Source organism: Lissotriton vulgaris, chromosome 1_1 (assembly GCF_964263255.1).
Source record: "Lissotriton vulgaris chromosome 1_1, aLisVul1.2, whole genome shotgun sequence".
Lineage (NCBI taxonomy): Eukaryota > Metazoa > Chordata > Amphibia > Caudata > Salamandridae > Lissotriton > Lissotriton vulgaris.
Window position 1 is genome coordinate 1,342,929,940 of NC_141685.1, and position 19,316 is coordinate 1,342,949,255.

Genomic DNA, 19,316 nt, shown 5'->3' on the forward strand with positions numbered 1-19,316 from the left:
TTCAGACACCTGAAGGCAAATCCCATGTGCTAACACGAGGCGTTAATTTAAAGCAACATGTAGACATTTGACTTTAGGACACATCTAAGAGATTGAACTACTCCAGCTTTGTCTAAAATACTTCTGTATTATTGAGTAGAATCAAGAATCCTATGGAAGCAATTCTCCCATTTGTGCAGTAATATGCCTTTTTTTCTTTTTACCACACTCGGAAGAAGATGACCAGATCTGTAAAAGCTTTACTAATGATAGAGGAATCTATATTTGTGACACAGCCAGCAGTCACTGGCAGGCGTTAGGATTACAGATTTCCGAATTAGCTAGATGGCAGAGGAAGCATGCGCTAAATCAGTTGATTTGTCACATTACATCTGATCACAAGGATGACAATTCTTCACTGCCATGTCAAAGAATGTAGTCTCACCTCGGACCTTAAAGTACCAGCTACATAAAACACCAGCTACAAGCGTTTCTCCAAGATGTGTGCCTCTTCTTCAGTGGAACTTTGTTGCATATATGAAAAAAGTTCCTGAAGATGGATCAGAAAACTCAAGGCTTTTTATGAAGAAATAAATGGAGTTAGGTAGCAATAAACATCAGTTATGTGTTAATGGAGCCACAGGCCCCCTTTAGTGGTGATGGTGTATAATATATATTGTGAAGTTACGTTAGGAAGGACTCTGACTCAGGGTATTGGTTGCAAATCCCCATGAAATTTATAAACATATTTTCATTGGCCGTTCTGAATGATAATAATTTAAGTACTACGCACATGGTAGCTGGAACATGTTCTTTAGACAAAAAAAATCAATCGATAATGCAATAGCAACATTTTATCAAGACTATCTGGAAATATATTCACAAGTTTACATAGTATGCTAATTGTAAGCTTTTTCTCTGACTCTCAGCGTTTTTATCCCTTTCACGTAAATATAAAGCAATTTTTTTAAAATTTAGAGTAATTTCTTTTTGTTCGAGGGAAATGGGTGTAACTACTTCTGTTGGAGTGAGATTTGGTGGTCATGTTCACACACAGAGGTAGACAACCAAGAACTCTCCCTCGCGCTCATGGGATCCAGAACAATATGGAATACACTGACTTTTTGACACTGCATGTTTTAGAACAATTGGGCTTTCCACGATCACAGAAACAGGTAACCTAAAAATAAGGTTGTCTAGCTGTGTTCATTGAAGGCACAGGTGAGACTGAGCTACCTTGGGACACACAATTCTAAACACCTATTTTTTCTAATGCAGAGAAATCACTTACATACTCTTTTCTAAGGCACTCGTGCGTTCTTCCTCTGTGTCTGTTGGGGGTAAGGGATAACCAGGCAGATCCTCCACTAAAACGGGGTCTGAAGAGTCATCTGTAATGTGGGGTAAGTGGGGATCCTGGAAGAAAAAAGGCAGAAAATGTTTAAGGAGGGGGCATTGGCATAAGCCAGTGACATAATCATGCCTCCATATTATTGATACACACCTATATGTATTATTACATCAAATTAATATCAAACACTATTACTTAATCTTAATATCTTTATTCATGCTTGATTACTTAAAACATTTCAATGATTAGACAAAGATCATTAAAATTAGTGTACAACAATATGTGATGAATTAGTTCAAAACTCATAAAATTCTACAGCTTTATCGGTGATGACAAACTTGAAATATTGCAGGCCAGATAACTCACGTTCACAGACACAGTTTCATGTTGAAATGTTCATGCGTTTAGTTTCTTTTCCACCAACATCTGGAATTTCACCAAATGTGTGTTTAAAATAGGGTCATTTGAGTATGAAGAGCGAATAATAGCTTGCCAGCATGTTCGTTTACACCTTATATTTAACAGTTGCTTAAGCAGGTTTTGTCTTTCCGTTAAGAGCGTCAGAAAAATGCAAACTAAATGGATTAGAGAAACGTCTGCCTTTTTACATAGTTTGCACAGACTATAGTCCCTCTCAGTGGCCCACCTCGAGGCATGATCAAGAGCTGGCAGGTGACCTAGATACAAGATATCAAAAGACCAACACACTGAGGGCCCGATTCACAGAACTAACATAAGACAAGATCTTAAACTTACTTCCATTTTGGTATTCACAGAAGGCACTTACTCATTTTGGTATTCACAAAAGGCACTTACTCATTTTGGTATTCACAAAAGGCACTTACTCATTTTGGTATTCACAGAAGTTAGGAGTCCTAACAGGACTCCTAACTTCTGTGAATACCGAAATGAGTAAGTGCCTTCTGTGAATACCAAAATGGGTAAGTGCCTTCTGTGAATACCAAAATGGAAGTAAGTTTCGGATTTTGTCTTAAGTTAGTTCTGTGAATCGGGCCCAATAAGAGGTGGACTGGCCAAGCAACAAATCGGACTATTTTCAGTGATGCTGGTTTCATGGGAAGTCAGAAAAAGGGCAACCCAATAATCCCTTGTGAGCATGGGTATAAACTATAAGAAAGGATTAGGGGCTTGCAAAGGAATCACGTATAAAAAGTTTTCCAAAACATTTAAAATAAATTATCTTTCCCAAACATGACAGTAGGAAATAAATCCCACCTAAGTAGGATGATATTATCAAGAATTTGATCATAAAGAAAAGGCAAACACAACAAATAGAATCAATCCTTATATTGGATCTATTGGACCATGGTGTACAAATCAAACAATTCTACAAAAACATTAACCTTGTCAGGTCAATTTCAATGTCTGAATAAGAAAACCAAAGATTAATGTCCATAACGTCCACTCTAATCAAAATCTATATTTTTACACCACGAAGATCAAGTAACAGAATATGGTATTTTCAACTGATGACTTCATTGATGATATCTCAGTATGTCATCTAGTCATTATCCGAATGCCTACCGAAATGTGTTGTTTTTAGTTTCTTTAGCCCTCTAAAGTGTTTTCTGTCAATCGCATACTGCTAACATTTCAATTTGTTTCTCTCTCTCTTTTATCAATCAATCCTGTCTGCTTCTAGATGGCTGCCGTTGAAACATGGTCATGGCTTCATCACAATACGTCCATGTTTAAGCTGTTTCTAGCCCCTCTATTTTTTAAGTGAGTGACATATTGCTGAAAGCTTCCTCTTAGAAAAGCATGGTTTTATTTATTAAAGCCTCTTCTGGTCTCCATTTTGTTAAATGCTGTTGATTGCTTTGCAATCCAATATGGGCAGCAAGATTTACATTCTAGTCTTCGTGCCTATTTTTGGGCGTTTCATGTGTTTTTACCTCCCCTTTTTGAAGTGTGACATATTGCCGAAACAAATTACCCCTGGGTTAAGCATTGGTATATCTTATTTATTTATTTATTTATTTAAAACATTTATAAAGCGCGACTGTCACCTGGCAGGTATCCTGGCGCTGGTAGCTACTCTTGTGGTTTATTGACGGGGGTGGACTGGGACTGGCCGGTTTTACAGGGACAAGGGAAAGAGCCATGTTTTGATACGTTTCCTGAATGGGAGGAGATGAGGGATATGGCGAATGTCGACAGGTAGACTGTTCCATAGCTTGGCTGCAGCTACTCTGAACGATCTTCCTCCCATCCTGGCCTTCTTACATCTGGGCACTCTCGCGAGGCAGGCAGTTGTAGACCTGAGTGTTCTGGTGGGGGTATACCAAGAGAACAGACGTTGAAGAGGTCTGGGTCCTATTCCATGTAGTGCCTTGAAGACCAGGCAAAGGGCCTTGAAGGCAATGCGTTGCCTCAAGGGCAGCCAATGCAACTCGGCCAGTGCAGCAGTGGCCGAGGATCTCCTAGTCCATCCCAAAGCCAGTTTGGCTGCTGCCGACTGGACTCGTTGGAGTCTGTCCAGTAGAATCGCAGGAGATTCAAGCAGCAAGGCGTTGCAGTAGTCAAGGCGACTAAGAATAGTACACCTGACTACTAGTGCTCTGGCGGAGGATGGAAGAAGAGGCAAGACTTTGCGCAGTGAGCGCATAAGGCCGGCACAGGTTGCGACTGTTCTTGAGACCTGTGTTTCCATGCTTAATTGATGGTTGAGCATGACGCCCAGGTTGCGAACGGTGGTGACTGGTGGGGGGTTGTTAGGGTTTTCCGGGGGCCAGAACTCAGCGGGCAGCGGGCGGGGTATGCGACTTGCAGGGCAATACATCACCTCGGTCTTCGAGGAGTTGAACTGAAGTGAGTTCCGGTGCAGCCAGCATGCCGTGTCTCGTAGGCAGTCATGGAAGGCTTGCAAGGAAATGGAATCTTCGCCTTCCCACGAGAGAAGGAGCTGTGTGTCGTCCGCATAGTTTACTGTGGTCATGTTGTGTGACTTGATTAACGTGACCAGAGGTTTTAAGTAAACGTTAAAAAGGATCGGACTGATAGATGAGCCCTGGGGGACACCGTGAGGGACCGGGGAGAAGGCTGATTGGAAGGGGGGAGGGAAACAGCCTGTTTTCTGTCGCTTAGGTATGAGTGAAACCAGATCAAGGCCGTGCCGTCGATCCCAGCCGCTCTCAACCGCTGGAGCAGGACCCTATGATTGACAGTATCTATTGAAGCCTTTTCTGATATCTGTTCTATTAAACGATGTTGATTGTTAGTCTTCACAAAAACATTTTGGGGGGGCATAGTGTGTATAAATATCGAAGCACATACCTCTTATCTTTGCCAGAAATTACACCCGTGAGATGTTCCATGCTCTGATTCATTCTCTTTCGTTGAGTCTCCTTGATTTCTTGCTCGAATCACATGTTATGTTATGTTAACTGTTTTTATAAGGCGCATGGCTGCCCCAGCAATGGGGCTTCCCAGCGCTGGAGCTATCAGGCACAGACAGAGAAGAAAAAAGAACTATAGTTTGGAGAAAAGCCACGTCTTGATCATTTTCCTAAAGGCTTAATGATCCTGCGTGCCATGAGCAACAGGAGGGATGGAGTTCCAGAGGGCAGGTGCCAAAGCTTCGAACGAGCGAGCGACCCCCAGCTCTGGCCTTTCGCACTCTCGGGACAAAGGCCAGATGGAGTTCCGCAGGGCTCGGGTTTGAACATACATAGAGCACAATTTGTTTACAATTTACGGGACTATGTCATACAGGATCTTATGAGTAAGACATAACGTTTTGAAGTAGAACCTCTGTTCTATCGGCAACCAGTGGAGTCGGCAGGGAAGGTCTGAGGTATGGCGGTGCTTGGGTAGTGCAAAATGCATCCGGGCCGCCGCATTCTGGGCCTGTTGAAGTCTTTAGGTCACAGCTTTATTTACACTGAGTCGTAGCCCATTGGAATAATCCAGGTGAGACTGCACAGTGGATTGGGTGATCATCTGCCGGATTGGTGCATCAACAAATACCAGAATGGGTTTCAGGCCACGTAGGACAAAAACAAGTGCCAGCCACTGACTTAGCATGACCTTCAAATGAGAGGGTGCTGTCCACCAGAACTTCTAGATTCGTATCCATGGTTTTCTGTTGGGGAGGGGACCCCAGAGTCGACGGCCACCATTGGTTGCCCCATGAATGGGTGTCTCTGCCCACCAAGAGCACCACGGACTTGGTGAAATTCAATTTCAGGCAATTGTCCGCCATCCAATCAGAGATGGACAAAAGACTGTCTTGAAATTTCGCCTGGTCCTGCTTGAGGTTGTTGGAGAATGTGAACACCACTGGGTATCATCGGCATGTGATACCATGGAAATGTTCTGAGCTATTGCCAAAGGGCCAAAGGTCAAACATAGATATTGAATAAAGTGGGGCTAGGAGCAGATCCCTGTGGCACACCACATCTAAAAGGATAGACACCAGAAGTGAAAGGAGGGGCAGAGACCTGGAACGACTGATCAGTCAGAAAGGACGCAAACCATTCCAGGACTTTATCCTTGACCCCGATCTCTTCTAACCAATGTAACAGAATCTTGTGGGAGACCGTGTTGAAGGCCGCACTCAGGTCCAACAGGATCAGTGCTGAGGTTCTGCCTTCATCCAAAGCGGACCGTAACTGCTCTGTAACTGCAAGTAGTGCAGATTCCGTACTATGTCTAGGCCGGAAACCGTTTTGTGACCTATCTAAATCTGAATTTGCTTCCAAATATAGAGTTACAGTCGTATTGACATGGGACTCCATGATTGTAGCAAGGTATGGACTCAGGGATAGTGGGTCAAAATTCTCTGGGAGAGAAGCATCCAGCATTGGGTTTTTTATCAGAGGAATCTCTTTGGCATGTTTCCATGACTTAGAAATCACTGCGGCTGATAGGGAAATATTGATCAGCTCCCGCCCCTCCAACAGGAGGCAGCCACAGAATTGCCTGAATAGGTCTGGTTTAACAGGGTCATCAGGGGAGCCTGATTTTACCTTGGCCGACAGAACCTCCATGTCTTTTAGGGACATGGATGGAAGGTCCTGGGGGAATAGGGCGTGGTGTCCCAAAAGGAGTTCTCCCGGAGTTCGGGGACAGCCTTCCGTGGACAGAATGTATTATAAATACGTTCCACTTTACTGAAAAAAAATGTAGCCAATGTCTTGCATTGAAGTTTAGATGATATGGTGCTGTTAGAAGCAGACGGAGGTTTTACCTTTTCTTTCATGATACCAAACATGGTTTTAGTTGGATTGCTGCTTGTGGTGATCATATTAGCGTAGAACATTGCCCTTGTCTTCCAGACCAATTTACGGTATGCTTTGACTGTGTTCCTGTATATAGTTTTTACTGCAGGATCATATGATCTTCTCCAAGCCCGTTCTAAGATTCTACATTTTTTATTTTCTGCCGTCAAAGACTCGTCATACCATGCATGGGTTAAAGTGCGTTTGGCAGTGGACATTTTTCCTGGAATGCAACAGTCTAAAGCTTTATTAACCCATCCCCTGAAGGCAGCGTCAGCTGCTTCTAAATCTGAGGTCCATTCTGGGTGGTGCGAGCTTAGGATATCTAAGAAGGTGGTTGGGTCTAGCTTGTGCCACGGATGCTTCATTATGGGTGGACGGGAGGATTGCAAAGGCGGACCATCTAAGCACAACCATAGTGAGATGAGAGAATGATCCATCCAGGACATGGGAGGGGGGCTGACCTCCATCGCCTGTAGATTCGAAAATACTGGATCAAGAAGGTGGCCTGCTGCATGTGTCGGTCCTACCACTAGCTGCGTTAGCTGGCAGGCGGCCATATCACCCAGGAAGTTGTTAATCTCCTGGGACTCCTGGCATTCCAGGTGTAGATTAAAATCCCCAATGATACTAAAATTAGCTGCTGCTAGAATCAGTGTGGATGCAGTATTAGCTAAGGTCTCTTGAAACGCTTTTGAAGGACCTGGTGGGCGATAAATAAGCAACCTAGAAAATGTAAAATTGCAAGTCAATGTAATTTTGAAAAGAGCACTTTCACATGTTCTGCGGAGTAAGGTTGCAGGAATACATTGATTTTAATATGATAGCTAGCCTTCCCCTTCCCGACTGTTCTATTCTGGGGGCGCATTGTTTGCCCACTGGTAGGGCCAAAGCTGGGATGGCTACCTAATCAGTGGTGAGCCACGTTTCTGTGAAGAATAGAATATTGGTGTGATATCTTGCAAGAGGTCTAATATCGCTGCATGGTGTTTGACAAGGGACCTACAATTGTGGCTACATATGGTATAATTTACCTGGAGTCAGGGCGCAATTTATGTTGACCACAAGGGGCTTTGATTTGTAAATCACACAAGAATTCTCTTGAATAGACTTGCCTTAAAAAAAAGGACCAAGGGTCCTGGTATCTGGCGACCCCATTACATTAATTGAATTTGGAATCAACCATTTTTGCAACCACATTTCAAATTATTACCCAAATCAATATCTGGTGACTCTCCCAATTGTGATTAGACTCAGTTCTTGGTATAGGTGAGTTCCTATCTCAGATATTCGAATTGTATTAATTTTGCGACATTAACTGTCTTAATGTTAACTTTCTGTTCATTATTTCTTTATTTACAGATGCAATCTATTTCATTTACTTTGATGGCAAGTCTTACCTATTATACAAAGTGAGTATCAGTGTTTTTGATTCATCATGGGATATTATAGTTTTTCTCATGCCTTTGTAAATTGAATCTTGGATGGATTTTTTAAAGATTTGTCCCACTAATGCATATTCTCACTTTTCTTCTTTTTTTCTTTGCCACGTGTTTCTACACCACTTTTTAGCATGGGCAATTTAAGACATTCCCTGGGCAATCAAATGCATTTAATACATATCTTTATTTTTATTATTTTTTGTGCACCGGGGGTTATCTTTGTAGTTCCAATTTAAAATGGTGGTCATGGGGAATGTTCTCGTGAACTAGTGACATTGGGGACTGAAACGATAACAACAAGCCCATCTCTCCTCATGTTAATTTTCTGGATCCTCGCCATTCTGTTGTTTGAACATTCAGACATTGAAACTAACCTGACGAGGTTAATGTTCTTGTGAAATTGCTTGTTTTGGACCACTTAATCAGATAGATCTAAATATAAGGAATAGCTCTATTTTCTGTGCATGCCTTTTCTTTATAATTAACTTTTTCTTAATATCATCCTACTTAGTTGTGATTTACTACCTACTGTCACGGTTGCGGCAGATAATTTAATTAAATAATTTTGAAAAACGTTTTTACAAATGATTGCCTTGCTAGACAGTGGATCGCAATCTGCATTAATCAACTATTTATTACACACATAACAATCAATTTATGTTTGTGGCACAATTAACAGAAACAGGTAATGGAGTTGAATAGAGTTTGACAGTTGAATATATGTTATCTGGAAGCATGTCATCTATGCCGGACTTCAGACCCTCATAACAACACATTTGAAACCACACCAAAGATCAAAACCCTAACATGGATCTTATATACACATCTATTTATTAACCCTTTTTGCCACTAAGTCAATTATAGTAGGGTTTCTTCAAACTATGGACTATCCCTATTCTTACCCGATTTTTTAAAGACGCAAACTAACAATATTAAAAAAACCATGAGGTTTATCCAACATCTGGCAACCCTTATCCCAAAAATTCGTCCATTTGTGCAAATAGCTCATACCATGGCCATCACCTGCTGGTGTGAAGGGGGCTGTATTACCTTAGTTGGCTTATACCCGTCTGGCGGTTAATCACCCTGCAAGAAGCAACAGAGACACAGGGTAGAGGCCAGTTCCTCCATGATGTCAGTTAGTGGCTAATGCGTGGGAAATGTGGCTGTGGTTTCCGAATGCCTCTTAATCTATTTAGACTCTTGTTGGCCCACTGCCTTTGGTTGGAGGTCTGATACGTATCACTCCCATTTACTGCGCCCTGCATGCAGATAGGCCCAGGCCTCCCCTTAAGGTTGAGGGACGTGGCAACAGGTCAGTGAGTTTCCAACAATGGCAGTGGAATGGACCAGGATACTGGAGTGCGGGAAGCCTCCGTCAACGCACAGTTTAAAACGTACTCAATACAATATAGTACATATTACATACCTCTCACCCAACACACCTGCACACAATATACCCGTCTAGGAATCCTGGGGGAGCATGCTGCGGGAACACAGCAGCGGACTTATTTCATGTAGTGTGGAGCTGTCCTCATATTGTACATTACATGGATAAGGTACTGGGGCACCAGCATACCGCTACGGATTGGGCATTCCCTAAAGAAATGAAACAGTGCCTACTGGTGTTGGTGCCTGCCAGAAAGAACAGGAAGGTTAGTAGAAAATGTGCACTCCTTCGACTGACTCTGGACAAACAACATATAGCCATTAGATGGCTGAGCCGCGGCCCCCCTGACAGCGGAATGACTGTGGCGGAGGAGGCACATATGAAAATAGTCAGGCACAATGGTAGGCTGGCAGAAGACCTGCTGGCATGGGTGCCATGGTCCATGACTTTACTGGTAACATCGCTGCAGCCTCACCAACTGCAGCAGACAGAAGAGTGATGAGGAAAATTCGAGGGCACTGCATCCCCGAAATCTATTGGGGGAGCAGCAAGATAATTAAGAGGCTGGATACTGGCAACGAGAAAAGTTAACTTGTAATATTTCGTATCCTCCGAAATGTGAAATATGTAACAAGTAGAGGTCGGTACCTTACATAAACTTGTTGATTTTTTATTCTGTGTTTGGAATGGACTTCAAGGCATTTGGTATTGTGCACTGTGGGGGTAGTTGCTCTGAGGACCCACAAAGCAACACTGATAACACTGTGTTGGTCTATATCAATGGATATTGACATATGCTGTTCCACGCACAAGAACCGTGTACATTAGGAACCTGTCAACACCGTTCCACATACCAGAACAGTGTACATTAGGAACCTGTCAATACTGTTCCACATACCAGAACAGTGTACATTAGGAACCTGTCAATACCGTTCCACATACCAGAACAGTGTACATTAGGAACCTGTCAACACCATTCCACATACCAGAAAAGTGTACATTAGGAACCTGTCAATACCGTTCCACATACCAGAAAAGTGTACATTAGGAACCTGTCAATACCGTTCCACATACCAGAACAGTGTACATTAGGAACCTGTCGATGCTGTTCCACGCACAATAACCTTGTATATTAGGGCCCATTCAATATTGTTCCACGCACAAGAACTAGGCACATCAGGAACCTGTGCATACTGTTGCACACACAAGAACAGTATACATTAGAAACTTGTTGATACTATTCCACGCATAAGAATCATGTACGTTAGGAGGAACCTGTCAATACTGTCCAATGCACAAGGACCGTGTACATACGGAACCTGTCAATACTGTCCAATGCACAAGGACCGTGTACATACGGAACCTGTCAATACCATTCCACACACAAGAGCAGCCTACATTAGGAACCTGTCAATATTTCAATACTGTTCCTCACACAATAACCTTGTACATTAAGAACCTGTTAATACCGTTACATGCACAAGAACCGTACACAATAAGAACCTGTCAATACCGTTCCACGCACAAGAACAGTGTACATTACCTGTCAATATCGTTCACCCACAAGAACAGTGTACTTTAGGAACCTGTGAATACTGTTCCACACACAATAGCCACATACATTGGGAAGCAATACAAACAGTTCCCCAAGCAAAACCCGTATACATTGGGAAGCAATCAATACTGTTCCACACAAAAGGGCCTATACATTAGAAACCCAACCGACCTGTTCCACACTCCAGAACAGTATACATTAGCAAGTGAGCAACACTGTTGCACACTAAACTATACCCATGGGTCGCACTCCCACCCGTTAAGGAAACCCATAAATCAATACATCTCTATTTCTATCTTAGCTCTGTGTTCACTAGTAGGGATGCTGGGTTGCCATAGCCACGCCCCTCGGCTACTCACTGGGAGTTGCCACCTTTCCATGTAGTCCAGCATGGCGGGTTAGATGGTCCAACTGCTGCTCAACATGGCTGACGCTCCTCGCACTGAGCGCCCCTGCACAAGGCACCTTCTGTTCCAAGCCCCGGATACAGGGCAAGAGATGAGCCAATCAGAGGCTCTAGGCCCAGAGTCCAGCACCTTGCAGTCAGCAGGCCATGTTCCTGAGCTGAGAACTGTGATGGAAAGTTTACAAAGCCTGCTCTGTCTCATCGAGACGTGACTGGACTGCTGTTTAGTCGAAGAAACCAAGGGACCCATAAAAAGTTATTTTTCTATGGTTAGCTTGCATGCAGTTAGCAGTGTTGCAGAAACATAGCTCATGGGTAACCCCTTCACTCCAAGCAGTGATATAATGTGATAAAAAGACCTTATCCCAGCGGTGGATACAGAGAGGTGGACTTCATGGAGCTATACAGTGACGTAAAGACGCAAAGGTCTATTGAGACACTTTGGTTTACTTGTTGAAGTTGGATTATGCTATGTCTCGTGTTAAGGAAACACTGTGCGTGCGCAGCTGTCTGGTGAAACCAGTGCTTAATTTGTAAAAAAAAAAATAAAAAAAAGTGCCAGGTCCCTCTCTAGGAGGCTACTTCACCACCCAGTGCCTCTGCCATCGCTACCAATGACAGTGCCAAAACAACTACTAACCATCAGATTCCTAAACGGCTCACAGTTCAGACTAGTTCAGCCTCCAAAGCTATAGGAATGGCTTTGGTGGCAGGTATTAGTCATTTTAAATGTACATATAATTCATAAACATCAATAGTTGTGCTAATCTTTAAATGCGACAAACAGCACGACCATGTGGCAGCTGCCATAAGTGCCGGTGCTGACAATGAAGTGCCTGTACCAGTCACCGGAAACCACCTGCTCAAATTAATTCTCTGCTGAGGAGCGCATTTATTCCGTGCGCTAGCTTGAAGTAAAATTGTAGTCCTTCTATTTTTGTGAAATTTCCCGATTTTTGGCTCTATCATTCTCGTAACCCTACACTCAAGGGCAGAGAGACAGCATCAACTAATTGCAGATGTACATTGATTTTGAACAGCAGCACTTCGTCGGTATCTATGTTTTAAAAGCACGAGGAAAGTGAAGACACATAATGGCCGCACTAGAGCGACAGTGTCAGCTGGGTAGGTGCTGTCAGTGAAGGTTTGCACCAGCTACCTCAATTGAATGAATGTTTCCCTGATTGTGATCAGTTATTTTTATTGGCAAGGTCAGAGGTGAAAGTGGTTGAGCTAAGACTCTAGGAAGTACATGATGTAACTGACATTCATCTCTCTGCAGCCTTCTAACTGCTTGTTGATTTGAGTGTTTTCGTGTATATATTATTAAAGTGACTTGTAAATGTATTTGATGATAGAGAACGGGTAGTTCAGTGCGTCATGGGAAGGCCTAGGGCCCCTCTACTAAATGTAGCGATAGAGCGAGAGAAGGAAAAAGGGTAGAGGCCAGGGTAGAGGATGTAGCTTTACGGCTAGAGCTGTTGACCTCGAAGCTGGGGAACGAGGTTCACCTTGTGCCCAACAAAATATAAATAACGAAACTGGTGCTCATGTAAAGCGCTCTAATACCCGATGTCTCAGGTCTAGTTTGTGCTATATAAAACTATAACTAAAAAAGATACTGTGCATAACTTAGATATGTTTAATACTTTAATACATTTTTTCTCTTAATCGAAAATATAATGCCTTACATTAGTCAATAAGGCCTTGATTACGTGTGCTCCAATATTGTTGAGTTATTTATTGTACACGATAAACAGCGAAACTCTGCTACTATGGAGATAGTTATTTATCAGATGCAATAAGTAACACAAATTGCACATTTTCCCACGATAATGTGGAACAACATCATAATTTTGGTGATTACACATCAAAATCTGAAACATTCTGTTATGTTCAGGCACGTTTCTTCCATGGAAATATCAGCAGTTAATATGACACTTTAGGCTGTAGACTGGAACAGGCCATGAACTGACTCAGTTTCCTCTACAATGGGCCCAGGGCAAAAAGAAAATATTTTTCTTACCTACAACTGCAGTTATCCAGAATTGGGTTGTGGTTGCCAGAGGTATGTACCCTGTCCAAGCAGGAACCACAATCCGAGGCAGGATAAGCTAGATACACTCTAAAATATAACCTGAGCTCACCCTCTGGTAGCTTGGAGTAGAGCAGTCAGGTTTATCTAAAGAGGCATTGTGTAAAGCATTCGTGAAACACTCAACCCAGAAACACAATGAAAACTGTACAAACAAATCCACTCCAGGTTACAATAAATAGACAGTACATTTATGAGTAAATCAAGGCCAAAACAACAAAATTATAATTAGTAGCACCGGTGTTCTGATTTTTAAAGATTAAATGAAAATATAGTGATTAGAATCATACAGCGCCAACTGGGGACATCTGATCGCATTTGACCGGGGCAAATCCAAAATTCAGGCAGACCGTGATAGAGGACGGATCAGATACAGGGACCCCTTTCCCTAAACTCACCGGGTGTTGCCTTTCCCGGTCACGCAGCATAACTCCTTGGGCCATTGCTATCCCGCGTCCAGCTCCAGCATTTGTCGGCCCCTTGGTCTCCCACTGCCGCCGTTTGGCCTGTGTCAGCTGTACGGCCGCAGTACGGGAGGGGACCACCAGGACCAGCCACACCTGCGGCAGGAAGCCGCCGCCGCCCACCACTACGTGCCAGGAGGCGCTACAAATTGAAGCTCAGCCAGGTGGAGCGGGTGTTTCCTTTCCCTAAACTCACCGGGTGTTGCCTTTCCCGGTCACGCAGCATAACTCCTTGGGCCATTGCTATCCCGCGTCCAGCTCCAGCTCCAGCATTTGTCGGCCCCGTGGTCTCCCCCTGCCGCCGTTTGCCCTGTGTCAGCTGCACGGCCGCAGTATGGGAGGGGACCACCAGGACCAGCCACACCTGTGGCAGGAAGCCGCCGCCGCCCACCACTACGCGCCAGGAGGCGCTACAAATTGAAGCCTAGCCCGGTGGAGCGGGTGTTTCCTTTCCCTAAACTCACCGGGTGTTGCCTTTCCCGGTCACGCAGCATAACTCCTTGGGCCATTGCTATCCCGCGTCCAGCTCCAGCTCCATAATTTTTCGGCCCCGTGGTCTCCCCCTGCCGCCGTTTGCCCTGTGTCAGCTTCACGGCCGCAGTACGGGAGGGGACCATCAGGACCAGCCACACCTGCGGCAGGAAGCCGCCGCCGCCCACCACTACGCGCCTGGAGGCGCTACAAATTGAAGCTCAGCCCCGCGTCGCGGGAGCGCGCGGGAGCGCCCGGACCAAGCCCGGACAAAGGGCGGACAGTCTGAGACAGTCCGAGACTGACCGTGACTGGGCTGGGCCAGGATCCTTGGCTGTTGCTGCCGTGGGCCACCTGTGGTATCGCTCTAGTGAGATTTACTGTTGCCAATATGTTTTGTGGAATCTCTGTGCTTTCGTTTTACTCGTAACCGCTATTCCTTGTTTGCCCTAGGGTTACCGAGTGCAAGCGTGCTATCATCTCACTGTGTGAAACATGTCCAAGCAAAAGTCTTCTTCTGTATCTCATACCATGGACAATTACCTAGTGCAGGTTGTGAGTAAAATCAATAGCACGAGAAGGATATCACTGGGCTTGAGCTCTCCACCCATCACCCCTACACAGAGCTCTCTGCCAGAACCCACCCTGATAGAAGTCCCGATACAGGTGCATAGCAGTGATGCCCCATATATGGAGCTTCCCCCAGATGACATTTTTGACCAAAATATACCTACTGTTGTTGACCTAGATAATGATTCCGCAGATCAGTCAAACACGATAGAAGAGAATTCCCCCTCCCCTGTGTCTGTGCCTGTAACTAGAGCAGTCAGAGCATGCAGAAAAGGCCAGAGTAAACGTGGTGGGTTACGCTCTAGCAGGAAAAGGACAGCCTCCCCACCAAAAAATATGGCTACAAAAGAGGCAAATGGGGAGTGTGGTGGGAAGGAGATATTGGAGGATGATCAAATTAAAAAGCTAGTGAGTATGATTGATTCAAAGATCAAATGTATTATTAAACCATTGGTAGCTAAAAATCGACCAGCTGACAGCAGAGGTATATAGGCTAGGGGGACTCATAAACAAGACAGTGGAGGAGATGGGTTATATACCAAATCTAGTTTCAAACAGAGTTGAGCCAACTGTGAATGTTCTTGGGAATGGGCTAGGGGGTAGGGATAAAGTGGTATCAAATCCTCCCCCTATTCAGGACCCAGTAGTTAAAGATGCCCAGGAAACAGTCAATGAAGACCCCCCATCAAAATCCAATGCGACGGGTTTGGAGAAAGACCCGGTTCAACTCATTGTAGAGGCTTCCCCCCTTGTCCTGGTCCTGGCCAATGTACCTCCTCTAAAGCCGGGTCAAGTGGAATCTACATCTTCCTTGATCAGCAAAGCATTCCACTGGTTATCTAATAATATGATGATATCTCCATGGGGTAAACAGCAGCTAGCAGGGGAAATTAATATGGCAAGAAGGGTGGACTGGATAGGGAACAGTGTAAACAAATTTAGAGGAGATTGCGTAGTTCTGCATTTTTCAAGTCCAGAAGTACTCCCTAATGTCTTGAGAAACATATTTCCCCCACAACGCAGAAGCACTGACATCATCCCGCTAACTCTAGATTTTTTCTGTCGTAGAAGTAGTACAGTGAATCCAAATATATTAAGGACAAAGTGGAACTCGGTGTCAAATAAGTGGGGTAGGGGTGCCCAATTCAGCGAATGGGGAATCAGTCTTGAAAATAGATTTACGGCACTGTCAGACTTGAATGAATGTGATTGACTTGAGGGGGCAAACAGTGTAGTGTTTAATGAACCAGCTGAGCTAAATAGAACGTATATTCCCATAGACGAGGGGATTGGTCTTATAAATGTTACTTCCACGACCCAAGAGAAAAGGGTGGATGTCCCAACTTTTCTAGTGAATAGAATGGAGAACAAATACTCCGAGCAACAGTCCGTCACTTCCTTGTTGGAAACATGTTTTGGTCCTGGTCCAGAAGCACTTTCACCCGAACCATTGGGTCATCATCGTATTAATATTGATCCAGACCCAGGGCTGGAGGATGAAACCCAAGGCATATTAATAACTCAGGCCCCTCTATGCTTAGCAGCAGATGAAGCAGGGTTGTCTTTTCTCTCCTGGAATATTGCCAGAATTACAAACAAGTTGACATCACCAGAATGGTGTAACTTCATAGACCAATTTGATATCCTACTGTTTCAGGAAACATGGTCACTGACCCCAGTACATCATCTAGGGTTTCTTAATTTCCAAGTCCCAGCCACAAAAAATCCAAAGGGTCGCCCATCAGGGGGCCTGATAATCTGGACCCGCCAAACATTATGCTGTAGAATCCAGCAAAGGAGTTCCCCATCAAATGATATTTTGTCAGTCAACCTCACATGGGCTAACGGACAGGGGGTGGTTATTTTTAACATTTATGCTAGGGGAGTAGCGGGAGGTCAAATAGCAGAAGTAATCGCCGCTCTTGACCTCGAGGCACTCCCAACACAGTTGTCTTTTATTGTGGGGGGTGATGTCAACACCCCATTTGAACCGCTTGGCCAAGAGGACCAAATCCGAGCAGAAGAGGAGGATAGCAAGTGGGGTGTCCCCCAGCTCGAATTACCCGCAGTCAGAAGATGGACAGCGGTGGCCATCCAACTCAAGGCTTTATGTCTAGCCAGAGGACTCAGAGCAGCTAATGGACGTACCCCGTCAGATCGCCACGGGGACAAAACATTCGATAATGGTAGGTTCTCCAGCCAAATAGATTACTTCTTGGTGGACATTAGAGAATGGTACAGGCTGACTGATATGGCTGTAAAAAAAAGGATGGAGAGTGACCATAACCCCCTCTGTATGGTCTTCAAAGCTAACATGGGGTTAAGAGAACCAAATCATGGGGGTGGCAAAGTCACCTTAGACATTGTAGCCTCGAATAACCTGCGCCACCTAAAATGGGGTAGATTAATTGAGAACACAGAGAGGATGGAGGATCCTCTCCAGTGGTGGTCGAAGAAGTGGGCAAGATAAATTCACATAGCACATATCAAAACTTTCCTGAAATTATGCTTGAGGCTCATACAAACTTTTTTGCCAAGCTCCAGGAGTTTTTCAAGAAGCCCACAAAATTAGACAATGATCATAAAAAATTACCCAAAATGGGATGGTACGATAAGTCCTGTAGAGTTGCCCGTCAGAATCTCAGCACCAAACTTAGAAACAAGAACATCCTAGGTGTGAGAAAGGCGAGGGATATATATAGGAAGGCTCAAAAAGAGGCCAGGAAATGGTGGGATGAGGCTCACTGGCCTGATCTTAAATCCGCCTGTGCTGCAAAGAATCAACATCAATTTTGGGCCCTGGTTAAGTGGGATAGAGGGGGGATAGCACAACCCCGCAAAATAATGTTGCAAAAAACCAGTGGGTAGACTTCTTCAAACCACAATACGCTCGTGATCTAGCGGAAGGAGAGTGTATACTACCCCCTACAGTTTTCTATCAATGTCAGTTATTTACAACAAAAGATGTTAGCATAGCGCTAGACTGCGTGATAGAGGGCAGAGCCCCAGGAATAGATGGTATACCTGCTGATGTGTTTTTAAGTGATCGATTATCTTGGTGTCAGTATTTTAAGTGGCTAGCTAATTCTGTGGCCAGGGGTGCACCAATACCGAACTCATGGAAGGGTGCAGAAATAATTCCAGTTTTTAAAAAGGGAGGCAAATCACTACCTAGCAATTATAGACCTATCATTCTTATAGACTCTGCCCAAAAATTAGTAGGTCGACTAGTGCAAAACAAACTGCAAACCTGGATAGTAGAAAAATATATTTTATCCCCTTTTCAAGCTGGTTTCCGTCCCTTCACAAGTTCAGTTGATCAGGTCTTTTTTTTCATAGTTCTATACTGGAGGAACGTGATGCTAACTAATGGGACCCTCTACGCTGTTTTCGTTGATTTAAAATCAGCTTTTGATTTAGTTCCTCGTTCTAAACTTTGGAGGGTACTCGCCGAAGCTGGGTTGGCCCCGGAATTGCTGACGCTTCTTGTCCCCTTCCATGAGAACAATTATGCTAGAATCAGGTGGGGGCCTCAGGGTGAGGTGACGGACACTTTCCCTGTCGAACGTGGGGTCCGGCAGGGGTGTGTTCTGGCACCCACACTGTTTTCTATTTACATCCTTGGCATTGTAGACCATCTAAGCCGTTCTCCCACCGAGGCTCCTGTTTTAGCAGGGCACGCGTGCCAGTCCTCATGTTTGCGGACGACACGCTGATAGTTTCTCGAACTCCGAGTGGGCTTCAGAAGGCAGTTAACGCTTTCGGTGAGTTCTGTAAAACACGTGGACTTGAGATAAACACCTCCAAAACCAAGTTCATGTGTTTGAATCTGCGGAACACATTTAAGGGTTCAATTAACTTTAATGGTACTCCCTTTGAACAGGTTGAGGCCTTCACGTATCTAGGAATATCCCTTCAGTGTAATATGAGTTGGACAAATCACATTGACATGGCTGTTTTAAAATTCCACCAGCTGGCGGGTGTAGTGGCACTTAAACATAAAGCCTCATTGACCAAGCCAATCACCCCTGCTTTAGAAATTTATAATATGAAGGTGATTAGTGCCTCTTTGTACGACTCGGAACTTTGGGGATTCTCCAATTTGAAACAACTAAAACTGGTGGAAAACAGGTTTCTACGCCGTCTTGTTCGGGTTCCCCAAAGTACCCCTACCGTCCCACTGGCATAGGACCTTGGCAGGAGGAATATTGAGGATTTGGCACGGCTGCGACCCTTATTATACTGGAGACGCATTATGACTACCCCTGAACTAGCGCATTATGCCACTGCCCTGAAGGATATCACCATTCGATCCCGTGGTCAAAGGGAATCAGGGGTATGTTAATTAAG

At 44.3% G+C, this 19,316-nt stretch overlaps 1 protein-coding gene across 2 annotated transcripts in view; it reads right to left on the reverse strand.

Annotated features, from left to right (window-relative positions):
- The window catches only part of ARHGEF25 (Rho guanine nucleotide exchange factor 25), a 922,723-nt gene that overhangs the window by 245,417 nt on the left and 657,990 nt on the right, over nucleotides 1-19,316 (reverse strand). For both annotated transcript variants that reach the window (XM_086966568.1, XM_086966567.1), the window contains one exon: nucleotides 1,271-1,395. In XM_086966568.1, the coding sequence (XP_086822694.1) occupies nucleotides 1,271-1,395 (125 nt within the window). The remainder of the gene's footprint in view (nucleotides 1-1,270; nucleotides 1,396-19,316) is intronic.